Genomic DNA, 26636 nt, shown 5'->3' with positions numbered 1-26636 from the left:
TGGCTAGCGACCCTGAGACACCAAGGTCCCACAACCACAAACCCAGAAGCGATACAGCTCCTTCCCAACCACCCCTCCTCTATATAGTGAGCATGACGTTCCATGATATGGAATATTTCATTCGCCAGTTAGGGTCTGGTGCTCTTTCCGTTCTCCCTCCCTGCTCCCTGTGCCCTTGTGCACGGGCAGAACTTGAGGAGTCAGAGAGTCCTTGAAGTCTCGGTAGCAGCTGAAACATCGGTGTGCTATCAGCATTCTTCTCAAACCAAACCCAAAGCTAAATCCAAAACACAGCACTCATCTAGTCCCTGAAAAGGAATATTAACTCTATTACAGCAGCTCTGTAAGGAGCTGGGACAAGATGTTCATTGCTCAGGAGCTTGTAAATTGTTTTCCCACCTGCCACTGTGCCTCTGTGCTCTTCTTGGGTTGTGGAGATGGGTTCCTGATGAGCTGCTGGCTGTGCTGTGATGGGCCTGGGAGCAGCTGGGGCAGGATATTCACTGAGTTACCCCTCCTGCCATGGTTAGTGCTTCCTTGGTGTGTGCAGATGAGCTTCTTATCATTTAACCTCACACAATCCAAGAAGAAGAGAAATCTCCAGAGGCATCTGTCTTTGGAGGTGGCATACATCTGCACTGGTATTACTTAACATATGATAGCAGATCATTGGAATTGCTGTCCAGAAATGCATCATGATTAGGGGAAAATCTGCAGTGTTGCACGGCCAATGGCTTCACTCAGGGCTGCTATCACAGTCTTGTTTCTCAGACTGTAGATGAAGGGATTTAAGAATGGGTACAGGACAGTGTTCAGCAAAGCTACAGTTCTGTTTGTCTCCAAGGAAACATCTTCCGAATGATGCACATAGAGAGCAATGCAGCTCCCATATGCAATAGCCAAGGAGGTGAGATGGGAAGAACACGTAGTAAAAGCTTTTTTCTTCCCCAAGGCTGCTGGAAGGTGTAGAATACAGAGGAGAATGCCTGTGTAAAATGCCAGAGTTAAGCATAAGGAAGCCAGTATGACAAATGATACTAAACCAGAGTCTATTTTCCAAAGCAGGCTGGTGTCAGAGCAGGACAGTTTGAATAAGGGAGAGTTGTCACAAAAAAAATGGTAGATCTTGTTTGAGCCACAGAAAGTCAGCTGGTAGAGAAGGACCAGACGGTAACTCAGGAGCGTGATGCCCATGACCCAAGCAGCAACAACCAGCTGGATGCAGAGCTGAGGCTTCATGATGGCAGCATAACGCAAAGGCTGGCAGACAGCAACATAGCGGTCAAAGGACATAACAACAAGTAGAACAAATTCTGTACAGCCCAGGGCAAAATAGAAATAGGATTGGGCAAAGCAGCTGCTTAGAGAGATGGTTCTCCTACCAGAACCCAGGATCAGAAACAATTTGATGCTTGTGGAGGATGTAAACCAGATTTCCAGGAAGGACAGATTGCTGATGAAAAAGTACATGGGAGTTTGCAGGCGGTGATCCACACACACGAGGAAAATGATGGTTGTGTTCCCCATCACTGTTGTCAGGTAGATGAGCAGAAGGACCAGAGAGAGAAATAGCTGTAGTCGTCGATCAAGCTCCGAGAAACCCTCTAGGGTGAACTCAGTAACCGCAGTTTCATTTTCTGGTCCCATGTGGAATTTCAGTTCATCCTGTTGAGACTGGAGCACAGCAACAAACATGTGTAGTAATGTCACAGTCTGGGTGAAAAGTTCTATCCTTCCTTTTCTGCTTCTTTCCTTTCTAGCAGTCTTCCTCCATAATACAGGCAGAGAGAGTCCTTCGAGCATTTCTCACACCCTGATTTGTATGTTTTACATTTCATTTAGTCCTCAGAGAATCTGCTGGCTTCTTTCTGCCTTTTTCAAACACTCACAAAGGATCCTTTCTCCAGAACAGAAGGTTTTCAAGAGGCTGTTAGCTGTTTCACCCTATTCATGGGAAATACCAAATTCACTCAGACCTGTTGCACACCTCTCTCACACCTACGTGCCAGACTCATTTCTTCTATTGCACGAATGCTAGACCATCAAATCAAACCACATCAAATCCGTATGCTGAAAGCTATGCTTTCTACTTTTCAACACTTGCCTTTTTGGACTAGGAATCCCTGAGAATCTCTTGATTCCAAAATAAGTAATATCAAGTATCTCTTTTGTAATTCCATGCTTTCTTCCACAACTTATTGCTCTCTGTTTCCTCAGCAAAGGGGGAGGGGGTGGAGTAGGGACCAAGTATCACTCGTCTTCTTTAGTGCTCTCAGCAATGACTGAAATTTATTACGGTTCCACACAGTCTGTCACACAGTCTTGTCTGACATCTGCCTGCACTGAAATGCCCTTGTTTCCAAGCAGTTGCTCATTGATGTTACTATCAGATGTGCTGACCTAAATGCAGAGCAAGAGAAGAGTATCTGGAAGAGATTTGTAACCTTTCTTTCGCATGCCAGTTATAGGTTGGGAGGACCCAGCCTCTAGTGTTTCCTCTTGTCTCCACTGACTACAGAGGGAGCCTTGGGAAAACAAGTTCTCACAGGCACCTGGAGGTAATTAGATGAAACTCATTATTCCAGTCTCAAATCTCTGGTTTATTAAGTTACTGTTTTTTTAAAATGGAAATGCTCATCTAGCAGAAGGAAGCACAAGAAAAATACACGCAATAAAGACTGACATTTTTCCCTTCATCTTTACTTTTGTTTTTGGACATAGAAAGGAGCAGAGCAGGTGACTCCAGAAAGTGAATGATTCAAAATGAATGTGGAGGAGAGGGAGGGGAACAGATGGTGGGTTTGAAGCAATGAAACAAAGCTTCTTCACAGACTGTGTTCTCCCCTCAGATTCTGTCCCAGGGCAGAATGCCTAGCACTTGCACAAGGAGTAAAATGGAAAGTTCAGTATAGGGCAGTGCTCCCTGTTTGCATTGACATTTTAACCCGGGACTCAGGCTGATCTTACATCTCAAATGCCTGGATTGTTCTTTGCCTCTAGTCTGGCATAGAGGAATCTCTGCACCGGGTTCACCTCAAGAACTTTCTGAGATTAAAGCACTGGCTGTATTTGAGCAAAAGCTCAAGCTCAGTCACCCGCAGCAGTATGAGCATAGTGAATTGGTGACTCAAAGGTGACAGTCAAGCTTTTTTTTTTTTTTTTTTTGTTATACCACCTGCATAAATTATTTTTTATAAGATTTTATGCTTGAGACTCTACTAGGTTAAGAAATCTATTGTGCAGAAACATCTTTATCAGTAATGCACCCCAGATGGGACCCTAGGCCACCACCTTCAGATCCTCTCATCTCCAAACATCCAACTGCCAGCATCGGGTGAGTTCACCTGAGATCTTTGTAGCAGTTGACAGCAAAGGGTAAGGGTTAAAACTTCCTGAGCAGACTTTGTGGAAATACTGAAGGAAGTTCCTTGATGCAGCTTTTTGTGATATGGGGCCTGATCAGCATAAAACAGAGAAAATGAAAAAGAGTGAGTGCATGGCCTGATTAGCATAAACCATGTATTGATAAATAAGGAAAGTGATGGGAAATACACCCAGTACACAGAAGGACATGCCCTTGGCCATCATACTACAACACTGGAAAAGAATTTTTGTTACAGCAAGTCTGTCAAAAAGGTGTGCAGCTACTTTATGCCAAGAGGGCTGTCCATTTATATCTAGATTTGGAAACCTGGCAGAATGGTGGCCACTGCAAGGGACCTTTGACCAGCACAGACATCTTTCTGGGACATCTCCTAGAGGATATGTTTCCAGGACAAAGGGATTACTGGTATGTTTGGGATGATTGGGCTTGGGAGAGAAAACACCAAAATCGGAGGTACAGAATGAAAGAGATATAGGATGAACAAGGTATCGCCAAAGGTAACACTTGCAGTAGAGGAGGCTACTGCCCTGGACAAAGCTGCAGATAATGCGCCAACCATGGCCGCCACATTTTATCTGCCTGATGCTCTTTCTTTGTCTTCTGATTCTGCTGTGCTGACTGCCAGACTCTATCCTATGGTTTCTACTGTCTTACTTAGTCCTACTACAATGAAACTGGGGGCAGCAGGTAAAGCTCCCCCACCTGTATTACGTGTATTTACTAACCGACCTTGGAATTCAAATGGCTCTATGGGGAAGTAAGAAGTAAAATGCCGAGACTGGGAGAGGATGCTGAGAAATGTGCTCAACTATTTTCTACCATATGTACTGGGCACAAACCCAATTGGGAAGGTACAGAGGTGTTTCTGAGGGAATTATTCCAACCTGATGAGAGAGGTAAAATAATTAATAAGGATGCAAAAATTGCGCAACAGGTGGAAGGAAACAGGAAGCCCTAGCCAGCAAATGATCCAAAGTGGGATGATAATAATGCAGGAGGTTAAGCTGTTTGTCAGACAGATGATCATCGTAGTGATTTTTGGGGATAACTCCGATGAGCACTGTTAAAATATAGATGAATGACACCTGAGGATTTTAATGACACGCTCACAATCAGTGTCTTTGTGGATCAGGCAGCCCATGATATAAGGAGATATGTTGAAGAGCATATGCCCAGGTGGCAGGGAGAGAATTTGCAAAAAATGTTGAATGTCGAAGTGTTTGTATATGATGAGCACAAGGAAAGGCAGATTAAAGGAAGGAAAAAAGGCAAAAGAACAAGAGTCAGTTTTCTGGAGGGGGCATTAGGAAGGGATTTAGGAAAGATAGGTGATGGGGAAGGAGAAGACTGGAATACGGGGCATGGATTAAAACCAAGAAAAAAAAGGAAAGGAGAATAGGAAGGCATGCTGAAAGGGAGCGTTATGGTTGCAGGGAGCTAGGACGGATATAGTGGGAATGCCTACTTCTGGTCATGGGGAAGGACAAGAGAGGGAAATTTTCTCTGGGAAGAATTGCCCCAGGAAGACTCACAATCACAATGACAAGAGGGAGTGGACCATGAGGATCTTCACAGGGGGTTAGAAGGATTGGAAATTTTTAATATGTGGATAACCCAATTAGACAAGCAGGGATATATTATAGGTAAAGTTGAATGTCATGATACTGAATTCTTGGTGGATACAGGAGCTACATTGCCTCTTTTAAATTTCACCCCAAGACCCTCTACGACCACAGACAGAGTTTTAATACATGGAGTCACAGGACAAATAGAGCAGAATTTGATCAAACCCTTATAAGTAGTCATAGGAGACAAGAGTATATGGAGGTCATATGTCCTAGCGGAGGACTCCTCAGCATGCCTGTTAGGGAGAGATCTCTTAGAGGATCTGGATGTAGAATTACACTTGTCACCTGGAGGAATAGTTATGGGAATGACTGTGGTCACTGAAAGCCCAAGTAATGAGCTAAAAATCTGTAAATATTGAAGTCCATACCAACCAAGCCATGTGTAGGAGGGACCCCGTACGGAGACAAGACCCGAGGAACGACCTCACACCGATGCGATGAAAGTCGTTCTCCATTTATTTGTCCGAATAGCGCCAAGATATACAGAGCCAGACGGTCACGCGCTCTGTGCTTTACAATCTATTGGCTAAAGGCACTTATCACGCACCCGGAAGTGATGTGATAGGTCTGCATCGTTAGTACGTGTATACAAACTAAATCTACTGTGCAGTTAGTGTATCCGGGCATTCAACAGGAAGGAAGCACTAGGTTGACTTCCTCATTCTAGCCTTTCAAGGTGACCTCAAGGACAAGATTACCACGTGGCAGTTTTCTGCTCTGAGACCCAGCCTGGATTGTCCAAACCCTGTAGGATGAGTGCATGTCCCTGATCCTCAAGAAATCCTACCACAGCCATGGAGTAGAGATAGCATGGATATAGGATTACTGGTTTCAGCTCAAACCCTGAGCATAAAAACAAAAAGAGGAAATCCCCCTTCTGGCTGTGCAACAGTACCCTATTCATCAAGAAGCTGAGAAGAGCGTTCAAAAGCAAATAGATCAGTATCCAACCCAAGGAATTCTGAAAGCATATGTGTCAGCATATTAAACTCCCTGTAACAACAACAACAACAACAACAACAACAAAAACTATACTTGCCTTTTCATACAAGATTTGTGGATAATTAACCAGCACATAGTAATCCCTCACCTGGTAGTGCCCAATTCTGCTACTATACTTTTACAAATAACATACTGGGCAAGAGATTTTTTTTTTTTTAATATATATATAATTGCCATTTTCTGTAGTATCCCTTCAGATGAGAACAGTCAACTTTTGTTTGCATTTACATGAAAAAGACAACAAGTTACCTTGATGTGTCTCCCAGAAGGGTTCGAAGAGTCTCCTACAATTTGATCCAAGACGTAAAACTACCAGGCAAATCAGTACCTCTACAATATGAAAACAAGTGGTTACTTGCTAGTAAAGCACGTGGAGATTATTTGAAAAATACTTTTTGTCTATGTGCTGTTTAATAGAAAAAAATCACAATACATCTCTTCCTAAGTTTCAGCTGAGTCAGCAGGAAGTAACAATATTTAGGATTCATTTTAAAAGAACAAAGATTAGTTGACCCAGAACAGGTCCAGGCTGATGTATAAATATGTTGGGACCAGGAGAGTTAAGTAAGCCATTGACAGAAACTACTAAGGTCAAGGAAGTAGAACCTATACTGAAGGGTTCAGAGACAGAAAAGGCTTTCCAAGATATAGAATGAGCTTCAGCTTCTACTATGGCGTTGAGATTGCCTGATTATTCTGATATCCTAGAACTACTTGTACGTGAGAACAACGGAATAGCCAGCAGAGTCCTTAATCAAAAGCTAGATCCACACATCACGTATTACACAACTCAATGGATCCTGTAGCTGCTGGGAATAGCTGCTGTGTTAAAACAACATCAACAGCAACTATAATGGAAAAAAAAAAAAAAAAACAAACTAAAAAACATTCATCCTGGATCTCACTCCAGCAACCTGGAGGAAGATCTACAGGATCAACGTCTTGAGAACTCAGACCTAAACCTGTTCACTGATGGATCATCATACTATGTAAATGGAAAATGACACACAGGTAATTCTACAGTGAGAAACACAGAGGTACTCAAAGAAGAACCTCTACAACCCTTGGTGAGTGCCCAAGAGGCTGAATTAACTGCAGTAACAAGAACAGCCTGATGGGGATGTGATCAGCCAGTAATTATTTATATGGAATCTAAATATGCCTTTGGAGTGTGTCATGCAATGAGTATGTTATGGGAAGAATGAGGGTTCCTTTCCTCATCGGGAATACTAAACAATATCTATACAAGTTTAAGAATAAAACGACAGTTCTCAGAGCAGGCGGAGAATGAATAGGACTCTCAAGAATACAGTTGCTCAAACTTATAGTCGAATAGGTTTAAAAGGGCCTACGTTTTTAAGAATAGTGCTGTGGGATATTGGAAATACCCCTCACCAACCTCTGGGGATGTCACCATCAGAAACTGTGTTTGGCAGGCACTTAGCTGTACTTGGGACCTTTGACCCACCAGGACCAGCCTCTTAGATGGAGAGGAACAGTTGACATAGATCTGCAGAATCTACATTTTAGATATGAAGAAAGAGTTTGAAAACAAAAGAAAATATGCTCAATGATATCAAGACACACTATCTGAAATACAGGTATATGATTTACAACCTGGAGATTAAGTCATAAAATATTTTCCCCAAAATCAAAATTGGAGCCTAAATGAGAAGGCCCATACTGTCTTATTGTGTTCTTATTTTGATGTTAAAGTTTTAGGAAAAGAAAATTAGGTACACCATTCTCATGTCAAATGAGTGGTGAATAGCCAGCCAGCTGATGACAGATTCCTGAAAATCAGCAAAGGATGAGGTGGAGTGTTACACTTCTCCTGATACTGTCAATTCTGGTGACTGCTACAGCATAGCTAAGTATAAAATCAAAAAGGACAGATACTCTGGATTGGATGAGAGGTGATAAATATGAAAAGAAAAAAACCTACGTGGGATATGGAGGCCCTGGTTTCCCAGTTTCTGAAAAACCTATAGAAAGGACTCTCATTGTTTGTTGTCTGATATGTCTGTTACTTGTAACAATACTGTCTATAAAACTATGGGCACTAGTCAAACAGAAAAGACTCTGCAAAGATTGTTTAGCATATTACCAGGAATGCTTAATAAAAAACAAAGGGAGGCCTGTTAAGAGAAAATAGTCATCTAGCTTAAAATTAATAATTGCTTAGACTTGTAATGTTGTGTGATTTAGTATGCTGTTTGCTTAGCTTCACTTACTTAGCAGGAATAGTTAGATTTGCTGAAGTCTTAGGCCGTAAACTGTAAACTTTCACCTTGCTTAAATTCTACTGAACTTCTGTCTATCAGAGCAAAGCAAGGCCTCCAGAGAGAGCACAAACCAGAAAAGATAAGAAGTGTACAACCATCAACAGCATCTGCATCTAGACAACAGCCTGTCTGGATCCAGTGAAGGAATACAATAAGGAGTCAGAAGATCTCAGACCAGAATCATTGTTGGACCAGAAGGCTCGTGGAAGATGTGAGAAGAGAGTGGTGAGAGTGCATGAGGGGTGGGTGAATAGTCTGTGAGGGTATCATTTCCCAGGGATTTCTTTGTTCAGGTCCCTCTCTGGAGGCACCCAGCTCAAGCTGATCCTGCTGCTGTACCACTCTACCAAATTATTTTTTAATGAGATTTGATGCCTGAGACTCTGCTTTGGGAAACCTGGGGTTTCACCTGTGAAGAAAACATCTTTCACATTTGCTGGGGCCAGAGTATTAACAGTAAGAAATGTTTATCAGAAGATATGAAGGACACACTGTCCTTGAAGCAGGGAAGTTGGTTAAAGTTATGAAAAACAGGATGCTGAACAGGGATGTGCTTACCGCAAAAATGCTGAAGTATTGCAAAGTATGCAAAACATTGTTATCCAAGCAGAATGTATGTTATGCTTGTGTTTGTCGCGTGAACAGTAGTAATAAGCCAATGAGCTTGCTTGACAAGGCGCGTGCTTGCATGTACGGAACATTAGGACATTATAAAAAGAGAACAAATCACGGAATAAACCGAAGCTTATTTACTCATCATATTGATGTGTCTTGCTTCCCTGTCTTCGGCCGTGGCATCTGGTGACCCCGACGTGATGGAACGGCTATAACGCGGATGAGAGAGGAGACGGCCATCCCGGCGCCCGAGAGAGGCGGACGAAAACTTGCGGAAAATTGAAACCAGCGTAGCTACGGCTGACCGGTGAGTCAGGCAGACCGAGGTCTGGTTCGGGATGGGGAATGCTGCTATGACAGCCCTGGAGCGAGCCACAGTGGACGGGCTTATGAAGATCGCGTCTACAACGGGCTATAAGATAGATCGCCGCGAATTGGTGGACTTGTTGTTTTGGTGCAGGCGGCGCGGTCATTTAACTGAGACCGATCAGATTTTTGACCCAGGGGCCTGGAAAACGGTGGGGTCAGAACTATGGGAGAGTGTGCAGACGGGCATGAAAGGAGCAAAAGCTATGGCAAGAACCTATCGGGAGGTACGGTTGATGATGGACCAGGTTCATGCCGATGCAGAAATAGCTCGTGCCTTACAAACAGCAATCGCATCCCCTGCCATAAAAGATCCAGAGGACGAGCTATCTCCCGATGATGAAAGCACCCTAGATGTAGCTATGCAAAAGAAAGAACGGGAGAAAGAGCACGCTGATCCGGACCGGGGTCCCTTTGCACCTCCCATGCCCCCGGTCGCTGCCCCGGCAGGGTTTCGAGGAGCATTTGATGACCTGATCCCACCATGGGAACCCGCGTCCCCTGCTGTACCTGCTGTACCGAGTGCCCCTCCTGAACCACCTGAGCCCATGGGACACCCAGGTCACATCCCCGCATAAAAACAACGACGGTGTTGTTGATGACTCAAAGTTAGAGACACTTTTGCAAGCGCAAAAAAATGTTATGACCAATCTGTTAGAGGAAATGAAAAGACTGGACGGTGGGGCCCACAAAAAGACTCGCGCCTTTGCGTATCAGAGGGCGGCCGACGCTATTAAGGATGGACTGTCAAACATAGAGGCACAGCTGAAAGAGTGGGGTCAAGGGGCTGAAACTAAGGCGGGCACAAAGGAGTTGCCTAAGACGTTGTCTAAGGCCCAGAGACTCAATCTGATCCAATATGCTGGAAACGGGGAAATGGGAATTGAGGAACTCAATGATTATCTCAGGCTTAATTATGGGTCAGGGCAAGGGCTGACCCAAGCTGAGCAACGAGACATTTTACAATGGAGAACCCAGCTTCGCGAAGCGGGATTGGATCCAGATGTGAAGGATAGGGAATATGGGTCTGCTGCGCCTAGAAAGGTGCCCGTACCAACTGAAGAGCCATCGTCCTCAAAAGCCCCAGCCAGGGAGCCACCACGAGACCCCTCTTTTGACTTGTCAAAACGATGGCATGGAGTGGTTACCAATGCCCAACTGTCGGGGGACTTTACCTTTACACCATTAGTATCAGCACCGGTTGTCACAACCGTTAATGGGCCAGAATGGAGGCCCTTTGAATGGAACCAGATTAACAAACTGCAGCAGTCTGTCATGGCTTATGGACTAGATAACCCTGTTGTAAAGAAGCAGGTCATGGCATTTGTGAAATATGCAGATATGATACCCACGGATATTCGCCTTCTGTTTGAAATGATATTGGGACCTACTACTTTTATGTTATTCCTATCGAAATGGCAGGAGAGAGTGGAAGAAAAACAGCCGGACAACACACAGCTGGCCGCTGGAGATCCGCTTCGTGTTGCCACACAAGCTCAGCTGTTGGGAACAGGGGAGTATAGAGACCCTCAACGGCAGGCGGCACTTTCGCCTCGTGTGTTGGCCCAATCAAAAGCATGCGCCCTGGAAGCCTTCATGGCCCTGCCGCAAATTGGCAAAATCAATCCGCCGTATATGAAGATCACTCAAGCAGACACAGAATCATTTTTGTCTTTCGTAGACAAAGTCAAGGCAGCTGTGGACTCCGCCCCAAATGTGCCAGAGGACTTAAAGGATATAATGGTGAAAGAGGTGGTTACACAAAATGCCAACAATGCTTGCAAACGTCTTTTGACCACCTTAGCCCCCTCGGCTACCCTCGTTCAGATGGTAGAGGCGTGTGCTCGAGCTCCTTGGGAAGAAGAAAAGACGAAAGCACGCATTCACGCATCCGCTCTTGCTGTAGCCCTACGCCAAAATCTGCAAGGAAAAGGGGATCGAGGGCCAAAAACAACTGCCTGCTACCTATGTGGACAACAAGGGCACTTTAAGAAGCAATGTCCGGAACAACGACGGCGGCAGCCTCATAAGCCATCAGGATTTGAAGGTGAATGCAAGAGATGCCAGAAATATGGACATAAGGCACAGGAGTGCCGATCTCGATTTAAAAAAGATGGTACCCCCCTTGATCAGGGGAACTACAACAGCCGCGGCCTGAGCGCGGCGAACAAATTCTCAGGTCCACAGCCTCTGCACAGCATGGCTGCCTCCACGAACTACCCGCCGCTACTAGAGGAAGCGCAGGAGTTGATTTGGCCCTGGCAAACACAATAACAATTGATACCACGGATGTGCACCTAGCAGAAACAACAACTTCAGGCCCACTGGGTGGGGGTCTAGCCGCTTTACTGATTGGGCGATCATCCACTACACAACAAGGACTGTTCGTTTTGCCTGGCTTAATTGATGCTGATTATACTGGAACTATTAAAGTGATGCTAAAGGCATGGCAACCGCCCATGACAGTACCAAAGGGGAGCCGAGTTGCACAATTAATCCCGTTCATTCCCCAAGTACCCCGGGCCCTGCCTACGGAAAGAGGAACAGGGGGATTTGGCAGTACCAACATCACCGACAACAAAGTATTATCCCTTTTTTCAATGGTTATCTCACGAGACAGGCCAATGAGGACAGTAAGGGTGTCACAGGCTGAGGCGACACCACAGGAGCTAAAGTTACCCAATGGCAACTCGCCACAATTCATGTTAGACACTGGGTCAGATATCACTATCATCCCCATGATGTATCGGCCGAAGACATGGCCCCTAATAACATCGAGGTCAGCAATAGCTGGAATTGGTGAGGAAGCGACAACCTGTCAAAGTGCGCAGTGGTGCACACTCATGGATGACAAGGAGGGACACATGGGGACAGTAAAGCCCTATGTGATGTGCACGAACCTCTGGATCTTGGGCAGAGATATAATGAGCCAGTGGGGCATTACCTTAGGAGATACACCTTTTTAACAGTGGCCATTGGGGAGCAAGGCCTGCCCCTCCTGGAGATCCAATGGACTTCTCATAAACCAGTGTGGGTAGCCCAATGGCCGCTCCCCGAGGAAAAACTTCAGCCCTTGCAGGAACTTGTAGAAGAACAGCTCCGATTGGGACATATAAAACCATCAGTGAGCTGCTGGGATACTCCAATCTTTGTTATTAAAAAGAAATCTGGAAAATGGTGATTACTGCACGATTTGCGCGCTGTGAATGCGGTCATGCAGCCCATGGGAGCACTCCAACCAGGCCTACCTTCCCCCTCAGCATTACCACAAGACTGGCACCTGTTAATTATTGATTTGAAGGACTGTTTTTTTTCAATTCCCCTGCATCCGGAAGATACTGAAAAGTTTGCATTCACAGTTCCTGTTGTTAACAACGCAAGACCAGCCCAACGATATGAGTGGACAGTCCTCCCTCAAGGTATGGCAAACAGTCCTACTATGTGCCAGATGTATGTCGACAAGGCACTGCACCGATGGAGGGAAAGGAACCCTCACGCTATTGTCTATCATTATATGGATGATATATTGATAGCAACTGAGCAACCCCTCCCGTCCTCCGAAGAAGAAGATTTGAAACACCAGTTGCTTACCTCTGGGCTCCACATAGCGCCTGAGAAGGTCCAACGTCAAGCGCCGTGGCATTACTTAGGGATGAAAGTGACGGAGTCCCGTATACAACCCAGTAAGTTACAATTGCATACAGAAATAAAAACTGTTAATGATGTACAGAAGCTAGTAGGAGACCTGCAATGGCTACGCACCTGGTGTGGTCTGACTAATCAGGATTTGGAGCCGCTGAATGCTTTATTGCTGGACTCATCTCACCCTTGTGAGCCCAGAACATTATCACCTGAGGCTGTTCAATCTCTGAAAGAGATAGAAAAGAAAATAGCACTGACTCAATGCTATAGATACCAACCAAATAGTAGCCTTGCAGTAGCACTTTACAGACCAGAACGCCATCGATCGGCCGTCATTCTACAGGTGGTGAACAAAATGGTAACTATCTTAGAATGGGTGTTTCCTCCTATCAGACCTGCGTCATCGTTGCAGGGCGTGCTTGAAGCCACGGGCCAGCTACTGTTAAAAGCAAGGAACAGAACACGTCTTGTTTTTGGACAAGACCCACGCATCATGTATCTTCCATGGAAAACGTTGGATATATTGGGGTTATGGATGCAAGAGAGCCCTGCGTTCGCCCTTGCCACCCTGGGCATCACTCTGTCTGTCCATTACCCATCGCATCCTTTATTCAAAACAACTCAGATTATTCAGGAACGGCCCAAAGTTAGCCAGAAACCATTGCCTGGTGCGCAGACTGTTTTCACAGATGCCAGCGGGAAAACAGGAAAATATGGATGTGCCTGGCTAGAAAACGGTAACTGGGAGAAGCAGATACGCAGCCAGACCGGCACTTCCGTACAAGTGCTGGAGCTGAAAGCCCTGATACTAGCGCTGCAACTGTTTGAGGGAGAATTAAATTTAATCACGGACTCCGCCTATGTTGCCGGCCTGGTGGAGCGTTGTGACCATGTGCTCATAGGCCACGTAAGCAACAATGATATTGCACAGTTATTATGGAGTTTGATTGCTATAATACAGCATCAGCAAGGTCAACTGTGGGTTACTCACATTAAAAGTCATACCACCTTACCTGGAATACTTACAGAAGGTAATGCTGTTATTGATCAGGCGGTATCCCAGCCCCTTTCAGCTGTGACTGCCAACACTCCTTCCCTGACAAAAGCACATCAATCACACAAATTTTTCCACCAATCAGCCCGAGCTCTCCAGAAGGAGTTTTCACTGTCACGAACACAGGCCCGTGCCATCGTTGCTGCATGCCCTGACTGTGCCCGTATTGTGGCCCTGCAAGATCAAGGTACCAATCCTCGAGGATTGCAGCCGAGAGGACTATGGCAGACTGATGTGACTGAGTTTCCCTCATTTGGTCGACTGCGCCATATTCACGTCACTGTGGACACTTGCAGCAGAGTTATATGGGCGACACCAGCACCATCTACTGCCTTCCGATGTGTAAAACAGCATTGGCTTTCAGCATTCGCTGCCCTTGGCCTGCCACAGGTCATTAAAACGGACAACGCTCCTGCATACGCGGGAGCAGCGTGTGCTGCCTTTTTGACAGATTGGGGAATTGAACATAAAAGAGGTGTCCCATACAACAGTACGGGTCAAGCTATTGTTGAGCGACGACATCAAGATATAAAAAGACTTGCTGCCATTTTGAAAAAAGAGGGGGAGATGTCCCCCAATGCTGTTTTGATGAAAACCTGTTATGTTTTAAATTGGAAAAACCCTGTTAGCAATGACGATGCCGTTCCAATGGACTATCATTTGACTGGCAATCCGCACGATTTAAGCAAGTGGGATGTGTGGGTGGAAGCCTGGGATCCGGTGAAAGGAGGATGGGAGGGTTGTAAAAGTCACTTGTTAACCTGGGGGCGGGGCTACGCTTGTGTCGTTACAGGGGCATCTGCGCCAAGGTGGCTTCCGGCAAAGTGGGTACGACCGTGGCTGAACAAACCGAACAGCGAAAGCGATTCAGGAGCTCCCAAAGACTCAGACCTCCCTGCAGGAAAACCCTGAGGAGTTAACCATTTTCTTTTATTTGTAGTTTTTACGCATGCATGCTGCTGCAAAATCATTTCCGCTAACTCATTGTAGATGTAGATGTAGGAATGTAGGACTTATAATTATATGGTGTGGAGGCTGTGAACCAGGCGCTTGCTGTGCAGCTTAACAAGGAGGGTGTTTCTCAGCACGAGCTGAGAGCGCTGTTTGAGAGCGAGGAAGAAGCTACACTCGCACACACGGCCTTTAGGTTACAAAAGTTGGTAACGGTTGTAGAATTAGCACAAAGGACACAGGTGTTGGGTACTAGATATCAGAAGCAGAGTAAGCGTCAGGACAAGGATGAGGGAGTTTATTGGTAGGATAATGGGCATGTGCATAGGAATTTTGGTTCTCTGTCAGGCAAGTTACGGGATTACCTCCATCAGCCCGCGAGACAACATATGGGTAACCATTGCTAACAAAACAAATCAATCGTCAATGTGCCTTGCTTTGGGAGGTGTGGGTAATCCATTCCGCACCTGCCTCATAGGAGTACCTACTTGGACGGCTCCGGCTTTTTCAGGACTGGTAAACCTAACCAACCTTACGTATGAAAGCATTAACAAAACCAGTAGCCATTTGCCAGGATTTACCGCCCAACAGCAAGATGGGGCAGTGCAGTGCAGACTGATTCATGCCCTTAATGCCTCCCTTCAATCGGACCCGGAAGAGTTGGACCTATTTGGCTGTATGAATGCTACCACTAAGGGATCTAACGGTGGATGGTTATCGTTTGAACCACTAACTGAGAGAGAGTTGAATGTAAACAGGAAGCTATGGGCAACCTTAGATTCGAGCCTTGATATTGGTGAGATCCACTTGTTTGTCTATACGCGATGTAATGGTAGTAACATAACCGAGCCTCGTAGATTACCTGAAGGAATCTTTTTGATCTGTGGAGACAGAGCATGGAACGGTATTCCGAGGCGGCCAACAGGAGGTCCTTGTTATTTAGGTCAATTGGCATTGTTTCATCCTAACATATCAATGCTGATGAGGTGGGCCAGGAATAATAGCAGTAGACAAAAAAGAACCCTACACGAACTCTCATGTGATGGGGTGGGAGAGCCTAAATTTTGGGGAAGATTTGAACAAGTGGTCGCAGCTACACTCCTGCCTGGCCTGGCGGCAGCAAAAGCACTAAACTTAGCCACACAGCTAGGTTGCTGGGCTCGTGATGAAATAAACATAACATCTAGTATTTTAGACGAATAACTAAAGATGTACAAAGTGTAAACCACACAGTTCTGCAGAATAGAGCCGCAATTGACTTTTTATTATTAGCCCATGGTCACGGATGTGAAGAGTTTGAAGGAATGTGTTGTATGAATTTGACAGGACCTGGAGAGTCTTTACATAGGAAACTGCAACAATTGAAAGACGGATTGCATGCTTTGAAGGAGACTGATGGTCTAGATGGATGGTTAGCCTCATGGGGATTGGGAAGTTGGCTAAGGGATCTGATCAAAACCTGTTTGGGACCCTTATTGCTCATAGGGTTCTGCCTCCTGTTCGGGCCATGCTTAGTCTGTTGCTTAACTCAGCGGATGTTGGATATCGCCCATGCGATGTTTGAAAAAAGAGAGGGAGATGCTGGGGCCAGAGTATTAACAGTAAGAAATGTTTATCAGAAGATATGAAGGACACACTGTCCTTGAAGCAGGGAAGTTGGTTAAAGTTATGAAAAACAGGATGCTGAACAGGGATGTGCTTACCGCAAAAATGCTGAAGTATTGCAAAGTATGCAAAACATTGTTATCCAAGCAGAATGTATGTTATGCTTGTGTTTGTCGCGTGAACAGTAGTGATAAGCCAATGAGCTTGCTTGACAAGGCGCGTGCTTGCATGTACGGAACATTAGGACATTATAAAAAGAGAACAAATCACGGAATAAACCGAAGCTTATTTACTCATCATATTGATGTGTCTTGCTTCCCCGTCTTCGGCCGCGGCAGGTATGGTTCATGCAGAGGCCACGGCTAAATCAGTGCAGCCGTCCCAGAAGGAAACACCAATTTCTCTTAATTTTGTTTTCACTGGATCATCACAGACCTCTCCTTTTTTTTTCCAAGCCTGTTTTACTCGAACTTTGCAACAACAGAGAAATAACAAGTGATGACTCCTGGTCATCGGAAAGTGCCCTGAATTATCGAACCTCTTCCCAAATTCCAGATTTGGCTCGACAACACTCAGACTTGCTCATTGAGCAGTGACAGAAGGTATTTATTTATAAAATCTTTGTATGGCAGAAGGTGAGAAGATCAAATCAGTCCCATGATAAATCACAGCCCCATGCCTGCAGCTGTCAAATCAGTCTCCTGACCTCTCCAAGCCCAGGAGCAGCTGCTGTGGGAAAACAAACCACGGATTATCCAGCCCTGTGGCTAAAACTCACACCGTGGCCTCTGCAGGGGCTTTTCTCCTCCATTTGAGAAACTGTAATAGTAAACAATGTGCTAATAACTGTGCTGCTTCATTAAGAAGCACAGCACGTTTTCCTGCATGTGAGGGGACACTGAGCAAGGGACGTTGTAGGGTCTTTGTGCAGTGGGAAGAGGCGCTGGGCTGGTGGCCCCTCTCTGAGCATCTCAGCAGAGACTTACCTTCCAACTCCTCCATCTCATAGTGAGTCCTGACAACACTGCTCACTCCTCCCCGGTCAATTACCGCCTCTTCGTCATGTCTCTGTTCAGCAACGAGAAGAAGGGAAAAGTTGGAGATGGGTGTGTAGAGCTCCCTTATGTCCCCCCAGCCATCACCCACCCCTGCCTCCACGTCAGTCCACGAGGCCTCTGGGTGCCTCCTCCTCCACGCACGGCCCTAAAAACACAGACTTGGAGGAGCTTTTTCTTCCCATACCCAAATAAAACAGCACATGGCATCACCTAGATTGTATACAATGTGAGTTGGGAAGTTACTTACTACAGGGGGAGAGGCCTGAGGGTTTCACACTAGAAAAACAAACCTCCTGCCTCGTTCTTGCAGTTCCTTTTTTTTTAAAAAAAAAACAAACAAACAAAAAAACAAAGGGATTTCCAAAGTGGGCGAAACCCCCCCAAACCCTGCACTTCTTCTCACAGCCTTTATCGAAAGGCAATAGCTGCAGGAATCACCAGATGGCACTTGGCCCCAGGACATGGCCACCAACAACCTCCACAGGCCCTGAGGAACCTGCAAGGGTGAAGCTTCATCTTCAGCCCAAGGAGGCTCAGGCTTCCCTTGCTGCGAGTGCACTTTCCACCAAAACCACGGGTTTTATCCTTGCAAAAGCCAAAGACTGAGAGCCAATGCTCTCCTTGCCTGAAATACCACTGCTCTCACTGCCTGAAGAGCAGCTGTGTCTTAAAAGCCAAAGGAGAACTACAGAAGCAAACAGAAATAACTCTTTTTGCTGCTCTTTACCCCTTGACACCTGGGCTGGGGAAGGGGATGAGCAGGATTACTGTGTTCAAAGCAATAAAACCCCAGCCACGTCTCACACTTGAGTCACAGCTGCGGCTTTGAAAGGGCCTCCTGGAGAACTTGGTGCATTTTTTCCCCTATTTAGGCTACCTTTCTAATCACTATGCGTGTCTTAAATAGAAAGAAAATACATCGCTGCCGCTTGGCTTCTCCTTCCTTGCCTCCATGGACAGTAACTAATCTGAGAAAACCAAAATCTGTTCACCCATACAAAGAAAAACTCTGCAATGCTCAAACACCCTTTAGTTTTCATCACTGTTCAAATTATTTCTCTACTAAAGGCACAAAGTGGAAAGCTTGGGACTACTGAATTGCTGAGGTTCATCTCTGAAGCCTGTTGCTGTCATTACAGCAACCAAACACTATTCAAACAAAAAAACCATTTTCTTGATTTCTGAAACTGAAGGTTGAAGAAGAGCAAAATACCAGGAAACCTGGGGGAACCTGCATGGCTGCTGGTGAAATTCAAGGAGCAAGAGCTACACTGTGCATGAAGCAACCAAAGCTGTAATTTTCAAGTAAAACCTCAAACGCTGCGCAGGCACGTGCTGCCTGTTGTACTAACAATGATGCATTAACTCTGAAGAGTTAAGAGAATAAACAGTAGTTTATGATTTAAGTTGCAAATGCTAACACAAAATCAGCACGCTTCTTATCCCCCAAATTCCTGCTTCGACTGAATACCGTAGGCGCACAGTAGGTGATTTATTGTGGGACGAGACCATCACTGGAGGCAATAAAGGCAGTGAAGCACGACAGCAAGGGCTGGTCTGGCGAACGCCCGTAAAAGCCCTGAGGGAGATGCCAGCAGAACAGAAAGTAGCTGCTGCTGCCATGGCGGCTGTCGGCGCTGTACCATCCCCGCCGGTCCCTGCCGAAACCAACCGCCCGTCCCGATCAGCCACCTTCTTCGGGGTTAATCAGCAGCTCCGCTCTATTAAGGGCACGGCACCAAGTGTTCCTGTTTGCTCCTACCGCGCAAGAAGCGGCAGAGAAATCAGGCGGCGCGGGGGGACAGGGGGGAGCGGCTGCCGCCCGAACCTCTGCCCCCCCCCCCCCCCTTCGGATGGTTCCGCCCCTGACGGCGCGTCAGCGTCTGAGTCGGAGAGAAAAACGGCGGCTGTGTCCGAATTAAAGCACCAGGGTCACACACCGGTAAGGGCCAGGGACAGAGTCCGGGAGCTTGACAGAAAATTACAGAAGTTGAGCTACAGAACAGAACTCTGCATTTACAATGACAAGAAGAGGAAGCGCTGCCGGCAGCCCCCCCACACCCACTCCCGTCACCCTCACCAGAACCAGCTCCGCTTTTAGCTCAGCCCCGATGGAGTGGGGTGATTCGGGGTGCCTTGTTAGAAGGGGACTGGCATGCTGCTGGGGCGTTGGCCTGCCCGCTAGTGACAACGGATGGGGGACACCCGGGAACACAACCCCACAAGATTCTCCTCGGGGGGTCTGGAGACTCCTTACGAACTTTAGAACTCTGAACTGCCATCTGGGTGTTTCAACATCAACACAGGTATCAAGAACTTGTTCATGTAGTATCAGATTCATTGTATGTTGTGGGTTCAGTGCAATGTTTAGAACATAGCATGGTGAAACCTGTACGAAATTCTGTATTGCATACTCTGTTGTTACAGTTGCTGACACTTTGTAAGGGTGGTTTTCTTGCTACATAAGACTGCATAAGACTGGAACATGGACTGACAGAATGGTTACAAAACTTGGGAATTTGAAAAATGGACTGATGATGGTTACAAATCTACAAAACTTGGAAATCAGTGGGTGGCTGAAAGCTTTGTTGATGCATGGACTGGTAATGCTGATTGTCATTATGATTGTCATGATGGTATTGGGGTCTGTGTGGAAATGCTTTATGAATGCTATGATTCAAATGTTAAAAGGAGTCTGGATTGTCCAAAAAGAAAAAGGAGGAAAACCTGGTAGGAATTTTTTTGGGGGGAATCAGGGTTATGCACTGATCCTACAGGGTTTGGACAATCCAGGCTGGGTCTCTGAGCAGAAAACTGCCCCGTGGTAATCCTGCCCTTGAGGTCACCTGGAAGGGCAAGAAGGAGGAAGTCAATCGAGTGCTTCCTCCCTGTTTGAATGCCTGAATACACTAACCACAAAGTAGATTTAGTTTGTTCACGCGTGCTAACGATGCAGGCCTATCACAGCACTTCTGGGTGCGTGAAGAGTGCCTTTAGCCAATAGATTGTAAGCCTGCATGCTTAAGTTGTGCCTTGTCATGTATTAAGAAAATCTTTGAACGAACGTTGGGGCAGGCTCTGCTCGTACAAAAAGAAAAAGGGGGAATTGTTGGAGAATGGCTCAGAGACAAGGGTCCTGAGCCCACCGAGCAGTTGTACGATCAGAGCCTGTTCTAGGGGCTGATGCTGCCTCGCTGATGCTGGGCCTCACTAGGGTTTGCCTGCAGCTGCTCGCAGCTGCCGATACAGGAGGAATGTCAAGGACGCTTCGGCCTTGTGTACCGTGGTGTGTCAAAAACAGGTTAAGAGGAATTAGAAATAGTGGTCTGAGAAACCCAGTGTTATGGTAACGATGGTCTGAGAAACCCAGTGTTATGGTACTGTTGTGTATCGAAAACAAGTCAAGAGGAATTAGAAATAGTGGCATGAGAAACTTAGTGTTATGAGCAGCTTGTGCTGTTAGCTGACTGCAAGTAGGTGGACCGTGCGAATACGACCTTTAGAGCTTAAGCCAATCAGCTAGTGACTAGTAGGCATAATAATTAGTGTTGTCTGTATAAATATATGTACCCTGACCAATAAACACACACACGTAGATTGATGCTCTATCACCCACACTGAACCCGTCTCGGCGTGTCGTTCGTCCGCGGCTCCGCACTTTACCTGCTTCTGTCCTTCTCTGTTACGAAGGGCTTTCATCTGCAGTGAGGGCAACACAAGGAACGGCTCCCTTGCAGGCTGTGGTATCTGCTATCACTGAAACCTCTCACAAGAGTCCTTTATAAAACTGGAAAGAAAGCCAAGGCAGTTCATAATATATAGAGAATAGCAAAGCCCTTACCTAAATGAATGAATGAGTGAATGTCTTGTTACGGTAAATACAAACTACTTGAATACTGGATGCTTGCCCTGAACGCAACTCCAATAGAAACATTTGATTTTACTGCTAACAGTAGTTATCTCAAAAAATCAAAAGGCAGCTAGCATTGTTGGAAACTGGAACCTTACAGATGTCTAAATATACTGCCTTATGGTAACTGCAGAACCAAGATTATTATTTTTTTTCCTTTTTCTGACTGCTTTTCAAGTTGTGAGTGGGTGTATCTTAATTAATCCAATAATGATTTTTGAGATAGTGATTGATGTAGTTTAAACCTGGCCGGCAGCCAAGCACCACACAGCTGCTCACTCACCCTCCCCTCCCTCGGGGGTGAGGGAGAGAAATGGCAGGGTAAAGCTAAAGAGACTCGTAGGTTGAGATAAAAACAGTGTAATTTTTTTTTTTTTTTTTTCAGTAAAATACAAAGGGGTAATGCACAATGTGATTGCTCACCACCTGCCCACTGATGCCCAGCCCATTCCTGGCCAGTGATCCCTGAGAAGTGAAGATCCCAAAACTGCAATCCCAGAAGCGAGAGCCCTCCCTTCCCGACCACCCCTCCTCTATACACCGAGCACGACATTACATGATGGGGATTATTTCACTGGCTAATTTGTGTCCAGTGCTCTTGCTCTGCTCCCTCCCAGCTTCTTGTGCACCCACACACAGGCAGGACATGGGGAGTTGGAGAGTCTTTGAGCTCTCAGCAACAACTGAAAAACATCAGTGTATTAGCAAGATTCTTCTCCTACCACACCCATTACTGAATCCAAAGCACAGCACTACTCCAGCTGCTAAGAAGGAAAATTAACTCTATCCCACCCAAAACCAGGACAGTATCCACCCCTGATTCCATACCATTTACGTTATGCTCAGGTTCCATGTTTCCCAGTACGTTCTAAGGAATCACCATCCCATTTCCTGGTTTTTTAGGTATACACACAGATATCATTCCCTTAGGCTCTAGGCCATCCCTCCAACATGTATAGTGAGTTCACATAGTCCATAAGTTTGGGGTCCACTGTCATGACAGTCTTTTAAGTCAGGCGGGGTGATGTGGCGTTGGTTCGGTGGGTGGAGCGGGTGGTCTTGGGCACAGCAGGAGGAGGGCACGTAGCCTCTGCTACATCTGGAGCTCCTAGCAGCTGTATCTGGTGTGGTCCATGCTCACAGATTGCGGGCTGAAGATGTTGATCTCAAGGAAGTTGCTGGGCACCAATTCAGTCCTGAATCTACCAAAGTTCATTTCTCGTTAACCTGGGTGATTCTTAATCTGATGTCGTTAGTATAATATGTACCAACCGTAGTGATGACCATCTTCAATAACAGGGTTATTTAGCAATTAACATCATACAGTTCAATTCATCAGCTATTTTTACCCAAAACCAAATCCCCTTCAGGCACACATTTGAATTCCCCATCCTTCTGCATTACCCACCAACTGCACCCGGGTCCTTGGGCAAAAATAATCCCACGCATGAGTTTACCTTTACCAGAGGCAGGAATAACCCAGACTGTCTTCCCCCGCATAATTTTAATGTGCCCTATGGGGACTTTATCTCCATCTACAGTATGTAGAAGGTTTGACTGGGCAGGGCCATCCTGGTTGGCAGATTCTCTAGTATCTAAAATCCTGTTCACCTAAGGCCTCTGATTTTGGTGCACTAAAATGCCAAATGTTTAGTCTAATGACTTTTACTTGTACAAGGAATCACTAGGCGTTCCTCCACAGTAACTGAATTACTGAATTCTAGTTATCTTGAAAGAAACGCTATGGGTTCAGCTTGTGTTCTCGTTTCACTGCTAAAAAAAAATTGAAACTAAGCAAAACAATTCAACAAAAAGCTGTGTAAACCACATCCTGTCGATGTTCCCCACCCTGCAGCCCTTTACTCAGCAGCCTTTTCACTTGTGTGATGAAAGGCACACGCAGACCCACAGAACACACGGTGGGAGAGCACACTCACCAAAAAATACTTCCATATCCCACAGGAGTATCTTGAATACCGACTTTCTGAAAAAGGAGAACATTTTGTATCCTTTGCCTAATCACCACCGGTAGAATGTTTTAGGTGACATGAACATGTTTGAATGGCTCAAACACATTCAGTGCCACTGCAGGCAGGACACCTTACCATCTACTGAGGGCCTCTGCGGCCCTGGGAGGGCAAGAAGCCGAAAAGGCTGGCAGCACTGAAGGCTCATTTCACTGTCATTAGACCCTGAAAGCAGTCAGCTTTCCCAGGGAAATAACATGACTTCTCTTGCTTTTAGTATTTGAAACGTGATTTAAATGTTAATAATTAATGTCAGAATACTTTTAATTTCTATCAGTGAAAGCACATGCTGCAGTCTATTCCATTTCCAGTGGGAAGGAAACTGTGGGCGCTGTAGTCTTTTGTTATTAAAGCATTACAGTAGCAGTGTGAGTCAGCAGAAATGTGAATTTGTCACAATTTCCTTGTCAGATAATATTTACAGTGTTTCAGAGTGTATGTATGTGATCAGCATTTTGTACCCACTTGGAAATTGTATCTGGACATCTCCTTTCATGGTTTGAGTTCACACAGGCCTGGTTCCTTCAGTGCTGGTGAGGTATGAAGCCTAATCCAGCTGCAGCACACTGCTAGTGTCACGGGTCTGTCCCATTTACTGTTCACAGTCCCACTAGCAACTCCTGCAATGTTTGTTCTTTATGATAGCTATGCCATTGCAATTCAGAGTATAAGAAAGCCTTTGGGCAAGCCAAGAGTGCCAAGATCTTTAGTTTATGATGGTCATCATTGTTTCTCAAAAAACATTGAGACATATCAAAGCAATATCCTAGAAAAGTAGTACACGGGAGGAAGGAAGGTGAAGGAAGACACATCAGTAAAGAAAGTCCACAAAGAGCTGGGGCAAACGTCCACACTACATCATGCATTGGCTTTCCCCTGCTCCCTCCCTTTTCTGAAATCCAGTGGAGCTGAAAACAGTATGCACATCCACCAGAAGAACAGAAAAGTTGACACAAGAAAAAAAGAATAAAGTAAAAAAAGCCCTGCACAGATAAAGCCACCAGAAAATAATTATCTAAAAGTCCCACAGCTTTTAGAAACACTTAGCAATTTTAATATATCATAAAAGAAACTGGCAAAAAAACAATTCAAAGAGCATAAAAGAAAAAAAGAACTGCTCATCTAGCACTATCATCAAAAGTGAAACAAAAATGTTCCCGCTAACAGCCCAATTTGCAGCTTCCCGCCCCCCCGCCCCCAGGAGACACCCCCCCCCCCGCCCAAGGGGCTCGCTCCCCTCACAGCCACCCGCCCCGCCCCGCCCCGCCCCGCCCCGCCCCGCCCCTCTCTCTCCCGCGCACCGCGCCTGCGCCGGAGGGGCCAGAGCCGGCGCGCGACCGCCGGGCTGCAGGACCGCGATCGGCGCGCAGAGCGCCCGGCGGCACCGCGCACGGGGGGGGGGGGGGGGGGGGGCGGCGGCGGCTCCTGACCGGGAGGAAGCGACGGGCGAGGCGGCGCCGCTCCGCAAGCACCGCCGCGTCACGGTGCCGGTAACCGCGGAGGGAGCCGCGATCGCTGCAGAGGGCGCCCCCACCGCGCCTGCGCGGCCCCGGGGCTGCAGGACCGCATTTTCGGGGAGCAGCCGGGAGCCCGCAGGAAAACACACAAAACCGGCACCAAAACTGCACCTCGAGCCGCGCTGCGGGGCCCGCGGCGGTAGAGAGGGCTGCGCCGGGCCACGCACCGCAGAGAGCAGCGCAGCTGTGCGGCGGCCGGGCGCGCGAAAACTACAGCTCCCGGCATGCCCTGGGGCAAGCACAGGATGGCGCCCGCCGTCCAGTGCCGGCAGACTGCAGCTCCCGGCATGCCCTGGGGCAAGCACAGCATGGCGCCCTCTGTCCAGTGCCGGCAGACTACAGCTCCCGGCATGCCCTGGGGCAAGCACAGGATGGCGCCCGCCGTCCAGTGCCGGCAGACTACAGCTCCCGGCATGCCCCGGGAGGCAGCTCGCCCTGCGCTCTCCCCCTGCCGGGACACGGAGCAGAACTCTCCCAGAGCTCCGAGGGTGCCACCGGGGGTGCCACGGCCATGCGATCCGTAAGGCTTCAGGTAGTTGTTGCATAATTTTTGAAATGAAATGTGTTCCTCTGCCCAAGTCTGTTCTTTCTATGAATGCATATCTGGGGATAATGTTTTCCAATAACACCTTGGATACCGTGGTTGCCATTGCCCTTGGTGTGGGGGATTGCTTCCACCCAGTGAGTTAAGTGAGCCACTAATACCAACAAATACTTCCACCCTTGTATTTGAGGTAGCTCTGTTAAGTCTACCTGGAGGCTTTGTATGGCTAGCTCCTGTTCCCCAGCCACCTTTTTCTCATTATCTTTTGTTCACTTTTTAACAAATCAGACATCGATCAACTAGTTGTTTAGCCTCCGTATATATTCCTATACACCCATATTGTCTAAGAAAATGATCACAAAGTGATTGGGTTCCCCAATGTATTTTCTGATGTATTAATGACAGAATTTCTCATGATAATGTTTTATTTAACATCTACTTTCCATCTGGTAAAGACCATTTTCCTTCTGGATCTTTTCCCCCACTATTTCTAAGTATAGCCTTCTCTTGTTCTGTGAAATTTGGGGTTAAATTCTCATAATCCCCCGTTGTTATTACCAATAAAACTACTGATGATAATTCTGTAGCTGCTTCTCTGGCTACTTAATCTGCTAAATTATTCCCCCTTATTTCCATCGATGCTCCCCTCTGATGTCCTTTCACATGCACAACTGCAATTTCTGTAGAGAGCTTCAGGGCTTCTAAAACTTCTCTGATCAGCTGCTCGTGTACTAGCTCCTTCCCTTTTGTATTTATAAGCCCTCTTCCCATATTTTTCCAAATGTGTGGACCACTCCAAATGCATACTTTCAGTCTGTGTACACTGTCCCTTCCTTATCTCTCAAATATACCAATGTCTGTTTTAGGGCATAGAGTTCACAGGCTTGTGGTGACCACCCAGCAGGTAATTTCCCTTTTCAAACACTTCCATCTTCTGCCCCTCGATAATTGCATAACCCAATATTCTTTTCCCTTCTAGGCATCGAGAAGACCCATCAATAAACAGTTTTTCCCTAGAGGACAAAGGTTCATCTAACAGATCTTCTC

General features: G+C 46.3%; 1 protein-coding gene across 1 annotated transcript; it reads right to left on the bottom strand.

Moving 5' to 3' along the window:
• Positions 1 to 618: 618 nt before the first annotated feature.
• Positions 619 to 1647, bottom strand: LOC122154285 (olfactory receptor 49-like). The gene has a single exon (XM_042801629.1). The coding sequence runs from the start codon at positions 1645 to 1647 to the stop codon at positions 700 to 702; it is 948 nt and encodes a 315-aa protein (XP_042657563.1). The 3' UTR covers positions 619 to 699.
• Between the last annotated feature and the right edge of the window lie 24989 nt (positions 1648 to 26636).

The sequence above is a fragment of the Tyto alba genome, unplaced genomic scaffold (assembly GCF_018691265.1).
Source record: "Tyto alba isolate M040663 unplaced genomic scaffold, T.alba_DEE_v4.0 Super-Scaffold_36, whole genome shotgun sequence".
Taxonomy (NCBI): Eukaryota; Metazoa; Chordata; class Aves; order Strigiformes; family Tytonidae; genus Tyto; species Tyto alba.
The sequence above is the reverse complement of the archived record's forward strand: the minus strand, read 5'-3'. Positions and strand labels throughout refer to the sequence as shown.